General features: G+C 44.0%; 1 protein-coding gene across 1 annotated transcript; it reads right to left on the bottom strand.

Annotated features, from left to right (window-relative positions):
* Positions 1-1,870: 1,870 nt before the first annotated feature.
* LOC105423331 (matrilysin-like) lies at positions 1,871-5,161 on the bottom strand. Its single transcript, XM_089072208.1, has 4 exons — positions 5,126-5,161; positions 4,673-4,812; positions 2,377-2,761; positions 1,871-2,320 (listed from the first exon to the last, which is right to left on the bottom strand). Exons 1-4 carry the CDS (start codon positions 5,159-5,161, stop codon positions 1,871-1,873), a joined length of 1,011 nt encoding a protein of 336 aa, XP_088928334.1.
* Positions 5,162-11,027: the final 5,866 nt, after the last annotated feature.

The following is an 11,027-nucleotide window of genomic DNA, read 5'->3' as shown; positions in this document are numbered from 1 at the left end:
CGTACTAAAAGTTGAACTATATACTAGAAATGGAAATAAGACGCTTGACGACGCGCACGAGAGGTGGTTAGAGAAGATTCTCGGCTGCGACCTCATCGCGGACCACGACGTGATCGTCGAGACTATCGACGCGGATTTCGAGGATATAGAGCGCCTAAGCACTTTGGACGACGTTCGAGCATTTCACTGCGAGCATCACGCGAAGCATTGCGCTATGGAAAACGTGTGCAAACTGTACGACTGGTGATCGAAACGACGGGAATGTATCACCGAATTGTAATATCGCGTTAACGACTTATATCATATGTCAGATTGGTTTTCAATTATTGTATCATATATTAGATTCAGTGCTTATATATTATAATTAGATTCATTGCTTATATTATAATCGAATTCTTTTATTGCTCGCTACACTTACATGCTTGAGGAAATACAAAAAAACATTGTTTATAATATATCTCACTTTATTTCATCTCAATCTTACATCCCAAAGTACAGAGCAACGAGTTCGCAATCGATAACGCATATCGTTACGATCGAAGGCATCGCTATCGTGTATGACTCTCGAGATATTTTCCGTATCCTTAGCAGTGAATGCGATATCTTTGAAACGTGCCAATTTCGCATCGATTTTTCCTAATATCTTGGTCAACGAGATAACGAATCTGCTGATACAATGCTCGAGCTCGAACATGTTATTCACTGTTTCCTTCGACGGCCAAGCGAGCAGCGGATGTTTCCAGGCGTAATATCGTCAAGTTGTTGATTTTTCCGAAACGCACGGTCATATTTCCAATATGCGACGGGGCTGGAAAGGACAGTTCTCCGTTGGTACTCTGCAGATACTTCGAGGGAACATGTCGTTGCTCGACAAGCTGCCTCCACGTATCGGGCGACATCGAGACCTCTTTGCCATGATTATCTCCCAGGATAATATTCACGCGCGAGGAGCGTTCAAGAGTGACACATACATTAAGAAACTTGTATCCCGTCTTAGTCAAGGAAATTTTTCGTTCTAGAATTCTAACTGGATTGTTCGTACAGTCAATCCGGCATTACTATGACTCGACGCGATCGGCCTGTCATCGTCGAGCGTCCTCTTTCTTCTTTTCGCGTCGTCGCTCTCGTCGACTCGGCGCGTCTCGGAATTCTGCGAGTGCTCGATATCGTACATCTTTATGATCGAAGAGATCGCACGATACTGTTCGTAAATGTTTCGTATCCTTAGCTCTATACACTATACGAAAACTTCTGTGCCTCTTCCTCCTCCCTCTCCTCTTCTAAATCATCCTCGCTTGAAAATACGTTCCTCATCTGAGCGAGTCTTTTCAAAAGAGCGCGCAATTGCTCTAACAGTCCGTCCCTTGGACACACGATAATCTCTGAATCAAATTTACCGGCCATAGTTACACTTCTAATAAATTCGTTGTACTTGAAGAACTATCGTTTAACGAGAAAGTACAGATTACCGTCGATGTATCGAATGGCGGACGTTACAGCGGGTGAAATCCCCGGAAATATCGTGTGCAACGAATTATGTCTAATGGCTATCATTGAGCAATCGTCAATCTCGGCCACGATCTCGTCGTTGTAAATCGTGAACGTTCGCCCCGCGTTAGTATTAACCACAGCGTTGATTTTCGCATTGGGAGGAAGATTCATATTTCTCAATTTCCTCGGCCAATCCGATACTAGCTCAAAACTCAGATATTCTATCATGTAAACCGTATCGTCAACAAACAATACGAGTTGGCCCGAGGGTCGTCGATACGCGCCAAACGCGTAAAATTATCGGGAAGAAAACGCAGATAGTCAGTAACAACGACCTGCCGTAAGATTTTCCGTTTAGGTCGACCGACCATAAGTAGTGTCAATACGCCACGTACATTCTATTTTCTAACACCAACACCGCATCGACGCGTCGCAACGCGCATAGATCCGCGGAATCCCCCGTGTCGCGCGTCGCGATCGTGGTCGTCGCTACGATTGTCGTAACTGGTCTCGCAATTTCGCTCTTATTTCTTAAACCGTATAAATTCTGAATGGCGAGAAAATCCGCCTTGCTCAATCGCACGGGAAAGGTCTTAGAGGGAACAAAAGCGTACATTATCGCATTTTTCAGAGGACTGTGATATAATCCTAACGCGTGACCGATCTCGTGCGTCAACGTATGCAGCAGATGAATCGTATCGTCAGGATTAGCGGTCAGCTCGATGTGCCACTTCTCCGCGTTATCCACGTGCACCTCTGACACCTCGGACGATGGTAAAAAAGCGTGAGCTAGCACGTTTCCTGGTCCGTCCAGCAACGACATATTCGGCTACCTCGATGCCGAGGATCTATGAACGTGTAAAAACCTTTCCGAAATGATATCACGATATCGGGATTCATCGAATCGCGCTCGAACGTCAGCGACGAATTCGCAGCCCACATCTCGAACACGACCTCGGTGACTCGTAGAACGTTCTCGCTCGCCAGGTGAAAGTTCCAAGTGAGATGCGTCTTCGCCCACTTCTTCGGAGAGTTGTCCAAGTCACTCGATATATCTTTGACGCCGCATCGCGGTTTACGCATCTGTTCCAATGTAGCTTCGTTAAGAACACCATCACCAGGTATACGGTAATACTCCTGGAAAAGCGCAATCGCGTGTCTCAGAGCCAACGTCGCGTTATCTGATATTGTTTGCACGTTATCGCCGTCCAGATATCCGTAGGTTTGCAAAAACCGAATCGCCTCCTCGTAGCTGTTGGCGGCGAAGTCGCTATCGGCGGTGAAGTCGCAAGATAACGGTTATCGCGCACGCGATCCCGCGCGTCATCGTGCGAGACGAGAGTCGAATCGACACTGCGCGTCTCCGATCGAAATACGCGCGAATCGCTCGATCGATGTTGCCATCGGTCGCGAGAGGGCAGAGACCGACGCGAACAATCGATCCGAGTCGCGAATCAGAAATTACAATCGCTTTAATTAGAACAAAATAAAGAACGACGAAATAAACGATAGACTAATCTTCTATCGCCGTTGCGGTCAGACTTCCCGTAGTCATGCGTAGCGAGCGCGAAAATGACGCACCGCACAACATTCACATTCCTAATGAAATATTCTCTCCTTATTAATACTCCTACGACAATTTTCTTCTCGCGCGATTCCCACTCTCATACATTCTCGGAACGAGGAAAAAAACTCTGTCTCTCTCACATCGGTTAATCGTCGCAACAACGATGCGTATTAATGACGATTCGCATTACTCTCTCTTTATTTCAGTATACATCGTACATATGTGACGCGGTCACCTCGCTCGACGCTCGGATCGGCTCGTCGGTGTCCGGGTTCGAGAGGAGGGGAGACTCAAGCGTACGCGAACACAAGTGGCGGCGAAAAGATCGCTTATTGGTGGAAAGGTAGATATAGAGTAGTGCAGAGCCGGGTGATGCCGCAGTGTCGCTGGTAGCAAAGCGGAGACGCAACCGGGTGGCGTAAGGCGATGAGATGCGCAGGACGGGTGCGGCGTGCGGTCGACATCGGTCTATTTACACGGCGCGATTACCACTAGGGATCTTAGGATTACTGACTTATAACTAGCGGCCTTAATCTCTATCGCATGCACTTACGAGCTAATGTCAGGCGGGACGATTAGGTATTGCGGGCAGGGTCGAGTGCCACGTCGAGCCCTGCCTTCGCAACGGAAACCGGCGAAACCGGCGGTGGAGCTGAGCGAAACCTCAGCCCGAGGAGCGGTGACAGGAGTCGGCGAAACCCGACAGAGCTGAGTGAAACCTCAGCCCGTGGAGCGGTGACAGAAGTCGGCGAAACCCGACAGAGCTGAGTAAAACCTCAGCCCGTGGAGCGGTGACAGGAGTCGGCGAAACCCGACAGAGCTGAGTAAAACCTCAGCCCGTGGAGCGGTGACAGGAGTCGGCGAAACCCGACAGAGCTGAGTGAAACCTCAGCCCGAAGGTAGAGAAAGCCGGTGAAACCCTGCAGAACCAAGTGAAACCTTGGCCCCGAGAGGTAGTAGGTACTGGTTAGGTCGGTATCGGGAGTCGGATCGCAGGATAGGATCTGGTCTCGATGTCTCGGCCGGCCAGTTTATATACCCGGTCGGCGTTCCCCACTGCGCGCCGTCGGTCCAGTGGCGGGGAGTCGGTATCGCGTGGGGGCACCGCGAGCGAGATAGCGTGAGCGAGACGGCGCGTGCGACCTATAGGCAAGCGAGCGACTGCGATAGCGCAAGTGGTGTACGTGCAAGCGGGATGGGTAATGCAGGGTAGTAAGCCAAGTGTTTCTATATGTATATGTATATATTTATGTATATGTATGTATATATACATATGTATGTAGGTTCGTAATGGCCCTGCCGTTACACATATATTCGTTACTTTTATTACTCGGCATCATATTTGTACACACTTTTACACATATATTCGTGTACATATTCTTATACATATTCATATTAGTATACATATTAATATATTCTTTTACATAGATATATTAGTACATTCTCTTTTATATTCGCGCAAATTCGCGCTCTTTGCCACAATCGATACCCTTGACGATAATTCGCGCGAGCGTCATAGCGATACATCCCTACTTGCTGTCGCACTCGACGCTTCTCGCTTCCCCGCACACTCCTGGTACCTTCCTCAAATCATCGGCGATTCAATCTATCAACTGTCGCGTCAACTGCTTCTTTCGATCCGACACGAAGTTCAAAAATTGAACTCTCAATTTCGCATATTTCCACCAGTTGCGTCTCTTCTTCTTAACTATATCCTTGACATTGTACACTGTCACGTCAAGCGCGTAGACATACTTTAAGTAATTTTCAAAACAACAATTTTAATATATAAAATTTTAATTATTATGTTCAATTTCATTTATTTCAGCGTATACATACATATATATATATATATATATATATATATATATATATATATATTAAAAATAAAAGACATGCGTCCCTGGATGAAGAACATCTCTACTGAGAGTCGCCCGCGAGGCACAATACTTTATCGGAATCGTGGATAGTGCGTAAAATGAACGCAAATTAATACGGAATATTGTGTTCTCATGATGCATTGAATTGCGGCGCTCACTACAGAGTCGTCCGTGAGACTTAACATACCGCAGATAAAGCTATCGCTTGCGTCACCGAGCGCATTCATCTGTGCAAGAGCACAGCTTAGAGTCACGAAATAAAAAGTTATAATGAATTATTACAGTAAGATCTCTTTACGATGTCACTGAATCGCCGTCACCGTTCAGACTGGAAGCAGTCGTTGAAAAAACTCTTTAATAAATTGAACGATCGACTTCCTCGACATTTGCAAAACCTGCTTGATGTCGAGTCAAGTTACAATAAAAACTACGAACAATTATTCACCGGAAGCTTTTGGTCACCGACGCCGCCTCCAACGTGGAAACTGATCCCCATCACCTTCCGTACTCCGAGATTGCCGCCACTGCAGATGCTCGATATTCTCTACAACTACTACTAAAAGTAGAACAGATATTATTGCTGCATGCACTCGAATTTAGAAAACCGCAAATGTGCAGGGGACTCGAGAGATCGCGAAAATCGAAAACTTCCCCTGCCGCAATTTATACGTATATCGCGTAAGTCTTTGTCATTGCATTACTGAATTCGGTTACGGGTTGTTCGGTATTGCCAGTGATTATAACAACGCGGGACTCTTGTGCCATCAGTGCAAGGTAGACTATGAACGAATTCACCCTGAACAACAATTCCAATTGGTACTAAGACATTTTATTCATATCGGAAATAGTCCAGTGCCGCGAAGATGCGAACACTGCCCGACTGAGTTGTCCATTTGTCGCGAAATAAACACTTGCGATGCGTGCGTAGACGCCTTCGTTGCTTTTCTAAATCATTTACGAGAAGAAAATCAAACGTTTGAATCACTACCAGATCCGACGATTATAGACGTCGATAACAGCATCGGAACGCATGAAATTATTTTTTCTAGAAGATTTAGTTCCTTCCTAAGTAATTTACATAGACAAAATATTAGACGAGACAACTAGAGTCTCCCGATTAAACCAACAGGATCTTTGCCGTTCGAGATCTCTGTCATTTACTCGTTAATTAAAATCGCTGCAAAATTTTAATCCAGAACCTTTGCCGCTCGAGGTTCCTTACCATACCCAAAATAAAAATTTTTATACGAAATTTCCTCCATACAGCCCGGTGTTAACACTGTGTGATAGAATCGAATCAAATTTCGCCCGGACAACGTTGCGTCATTCCTGACGTAACAAACTGGTGACAGCGGTGGGGTAGGATTGTAAAAGCCACCGTATAAATGCATTTTTTTTTTTCTAAATTCGAGTCCCTCAACATAACGCTTATATTCTTGCATGCCCACTAACTGCATGAAAATAAAATTCGGGCTCTCTGAAAATCGATTACGCATGTTACTCCTACAAACTGTAAGTGTTTAAATCATAAAAAAAATTTTTAATTAATCCACAAGGCTCTGCTTGGCGGGAAAACTGCCCGGAGACCTTACTGACGTTGAGTTCCCGCTCGTTGGGAAATTGTTAAATCTGCAAAGAAAAACTCTTCGCGTAAATTTCTCCTTTAAAATTTCAAAACCTAAAATCTCTCATGCAGAGAACGCCTGTCGCAATGAATATGCGATCGAATAAAAGGTCTCCCCTCGAGGAAGACGTTGAACATGGATGCATGGCATCCGCAGAACGCTCCGAAACGATAGAAACGATTTAAAAGCAGAAATGAACGCTTTTCGCAAAGAACGAGAAATAATGCGTGACGTCGTTGAAATGATCGCGACACTGCGTAACGAGGTAGCAGAATTATGAAACGTTACCGACCATCGCAATGAGCAAATATCAGAAGTCCCATCAGGACAACCCTTCCTAAATCCGCGAATCTCATATCCCGATATAAATGAGGCCGCGTCAAATTTACCACCAGCACCGAGAATCTCATATCGCGAAGCGACCGAGTTCGTCCCATATTACGACGGTTATAACATACCACTGAATAAATTCATAAGCGCTTGTAGACAAGCACGAGATATACTATCACCAAATTACGAACGATCTCTTACACGATTATTAATTGCAAAATTAAGAGGCAGAGCTCTGCAGTAGCAGATGAATCATGCGAATCAGTAACGCAGCTAACTGATTTATTAGTGAGCGCATTCGGCTCTGTAAAAAGCGTCGCTCAATATCGAGGAGAATTGACCACGATCCACATAAAGGCGTGAGAACATATTTTGAATTACATAGATCGAGTAAAAGAACTCAGATCCACAGTAATGGATGGCGAAGAAGAGCGCGAGGTAGATTAAATAGAGAGATAACGAATGAAATAGATATCCAGATGGCGGAATGCTTTTGCAACGGGTTGCCGACTGTTTATCGCCTCCAATTGAAACCCGAACATTATCTTAATCCCTTCGAAGCGTTCACTGCCGCGAAATTGATAGCCAAAAGAGAGGAGCTAGAAAAACAATGGCTGGAAGTTAGATCTGAAAGGAATGCCGAGAGATATCCGACGTCGCGTCACGCCACGCGATATTGCATGGCACAGTCGACGCCGCCACCACAACAGGTGACATCACCCAAAAAATATCAGCCGCCTATCCGAGACACTCGCTATCAAAATAATTATCGCGAACCGACTAGGGTTCCCTTTCAGTCGCCGCGAGATGCAAACAGATACCGCGAGCCGTCGCGAGATAAATATGAGACTAGATATCGCGACGAACGCAATCGCATAGATAATCAAAGAACACCACATAGCCATAATACAAACCCGCGACACGAATCGCATGAGAAAATACCCGATAAAACTATCGTGCAGACAAAAGAAACTAATTACGAAGCAGCATTGAAATGGTGCCGCTATTGCAAAACGCGCGGGCATGAAATAGAAGAAAGACAAAACAGCGATAAGCGATGACGACGTTGACAGTGATGACTCACGACCCGAGATGCGTAATTCCTTCGACGATGATAGCAATAGCTCAGATAACGAATCTTTATTCGAAAGCGCAAATATAATGGGACGATCCCACAGAGAATTCCTAACAGAAATTAATAGTCATTTAGTCTAACGAAAGGATAATGTAGCAATTTTTGTAACAAACCAGGGAGAATAGATAAATCAAGGAGCGCAAGATTTAGCTAGACACAATTTAATACCCGGGTTAAAAAACGTTGAGATAGGAAAGGCCAAAATAATAGAGAACAAGAAACGACATATTATTGTATTAGAGAAGGGAGTATCCGAAACCATTGAACGTGATAACTTGAAACTTGCAATAGGATCTTTACTCGCCGCGCGCGAACTAAAACTAGAATCGATATCAATAAGCAAGAGAACAATAGGAAACATACAGTGAAACACCACGTATAAAATATTAAGAGATACGTTTTGGAACGAAATAACAAAAATTATAGTATGCACACATAAAGTTAACATATCATCAATCGAACAGAGATTACTGACCACAGATGAAAAGAGACGTACAGAATGAAATTAACAATTGTCGTGAATGCCAGATAAAGAAATTAGTACGAGTAAAACCGCGTCAACCTATGATCCTCACGGACATGCCTGAAAAGGCATTCGATAAAATTTCGATAGATATCATGGGTCCGCTACCCTTGACAAATTCCGGAAATCAGTATATACTCACAATACAAGACTTGCTCACAAAACAGTGTACAGCATCCCAAGGAGGATGTAATGATTACGACGGTACCGAAACCTATTGGACCGTTCCACCATACGACAGTTGTCATTTCAATAGATATGCTGTCCTGTATGAAGGAACAGCAGTAAAGTTGTCCAGTCTCCACGAGATAACCAAACAGCACCTGAGATATATACCGTAACGATGGATGACACAACGTTTGCATTAGCCCGAACTACAGAAGTAAACGTATGCGGATATAAGCTCTACAATACAGAACACCCCAAATTATTAATATTCGAAACTCAAAGGGGAAGAACCTTTCAATCTAAAACCCGCATATCTGTGGACAATCTCGACATCTTCACATATGTAAATTCGAAATTCGTATACGTGGAGAAATACGTTAAAACCAACTAACGAGGTTGTATAGAGACATCATGGAACAGAAATGTGCTATGGAGCAACAAATATTACAAAACGCTCTAGCATTATCCAGCATAGCGCCAGATGAAATGGCATTTCGGATTATAAAATCCGCGGAATACACGGCAGTTACAGCTGGTGAAATAATCTACATTATTAAATGTGTCCCAGTACAGTGTCAAATATGACGCACGGAAGAATGTTATAACGAGCTACCAGTAACATATAAAAACAGCTCATATTTCCTCTTACCTCGTTTCCGAATACTTACAAAAACCGGGACGATCAAAGATTGTAACGAGCTCCTACCAAATCTATTCAAAATAGACGAAATATGGTACAGAGCAACTACTAATATGGTGGAATCATTGCCGCCACCGGTAATACAACCACTGACTAAGCCCGCATGGAAATATGTAAGCCCAGATACATTGGCCACTAGCGGGATATATACAACGGAAGACCTTGATAGACTGCGGAACCATATTATGTTCCCCGTAGAAAAACCTTCCATGTTAAACACAATAGCTAGAGGAGCGATGGGACAAGATGTTCCCCGAGGAAAAATATCCATGATCAACCTTCTCTGAAGAAGGTTGAACACATTGCAGAGAGAGCAGGCAAACGCCTCTGGAATGAATTCATCACTTTTGGATCTGCCAGTGCCGGAGTATTGGCACTATTTATTATCGGAAGATTAATAAAACTGATAATAGATACTATGATCCACGGATACGCGATCCATTCGATCTATGGATGGAGCCTCTACCTGCTGGATGCATTATGGTCATCAGTGACCAGCCTGATACTATTTTTAGGAAAATCCCGAAAGAACGAGGATAGTGGTGGTAAAGAAAGAACATTTATTGGGGAATATCATCCAGCAGCACCAATGGAAGACTCTACCAACAACGCTCAACCAGGAACGAGCGAACATAAAAACGAACAGCGAACGGACAATGACGAACTATCTTACGTAGAATTAAGAAAACTACTGTTACAAAAATAAAAAGACTGCGTCAGTATAAGTAGTTATAATGCGAAAAATGTGAGTCCATCGACACATTTTAAAATAAGGAGGAGGGTGTCACGTCAAGCGCGTAGACATACTGTAAGAAAGTTCCTAAGAAGTTCCTATGACAACCAGTGGATGGCGCCAAGAGTGCTGTTCAGCGAACAACAAGAGCGCTTCTCGATCGAACACGACACGAGTGTGTGATATTTGGAGAGGACCAATCGGATAAGGGCTGATGCAATCCGTGTTAATTTTAAAATCATCGAACGTGATCCGATGCGCGGAGCAGCGAGCGACGGGGACTCTCTCCTCAGTCGGCGAATGAGACAGACGTGTCATCCGCGAGAGTTCAAGTCGAATAGTCGAAACAATTAGTTAACATAGTCGAGATATCGTGAGAAGTGATATCAGCATAATCGTTGTATTTCGGGCAGACTCAGTGAAAATATACATATTCTTTATATTAAAGTTGCTTAAAAGTTATTGTGTCTGCTCCATTATCCATCACGTGCCGGTTATTTCTCTCAGTGCGTGTATTAAACCACAGACAATAATTATAATAACGGACACTAATTCCTGACAAACGGTTACTTTATTCAAATTTAAAATTACAAGAATCTTACAGTCAAAATTTCAGAAGTGGGATTTGAATTCGCGTCATCATTAAAAAAAAAATATAATAAACGCTCGATCACGGGTACGGAGCAAGGTGCATGTGCACAGAACGTGATGCGGACAAGGATGATGGAAAGACATTTGAAGCAGCACCACTGGAGCAACTCCAAAAGAAAGCGAAACGCTTTCGTCTCCCGTTGTCGGAGGATCGAAGAACTCTTATTGAGACAATTATGTCTCATTTAGAGAAAATAGGCCCGACCGAGCTAGCAAGGGAAGAA

Source organism: Pogonomyrmex barbatus, unplaced genomic scaffold (assembly GCF_055798465.1).
Source record: "Pogonomyrmex barbatus isolate J1 unplaced genomic scaffold, ASM5579846v1 scaffold1, whole genome shotgun sequence".
Taxonomy (NCBI): Eukaryota; Metazoa; Arthropoda; class Insecta; order Hymenoptera; family Formicidae; genus Pogonomyrmex; species Pogonomyrmex barbatus.
Note: the sequence above shows the minus strand (reverse complement) of the source record. Positions and strands in the feature narration are given on the sequence as shown.

What these genes read in the sequence shown, in the direction of transcription:
- LOC105423331 (XM_089072208.1), bottom strand. Translation starts at nt 5,161, where the DNA reads ATGCGCTCGGTGACGCAAGCGATAGCTTTATCTGCG. An exon ending in AAGAAGCAGTTGACGCGACA is followed by an intron (nt 2,762 to 4,672) that starts GTTGATAGATTG and finishes CACCGCCGATAG; the next exon opens with CGACTTCGCCGCCAACAGCT. An exon ending in ATTCGATGAATCCCGATATC is followed by an intron (nt 2,321 to 2,376) that starts GTGATATCATTT and finishes GCATCGAGGTAG; the next exon opens with CCGAATATGTCGTTGCTGGA.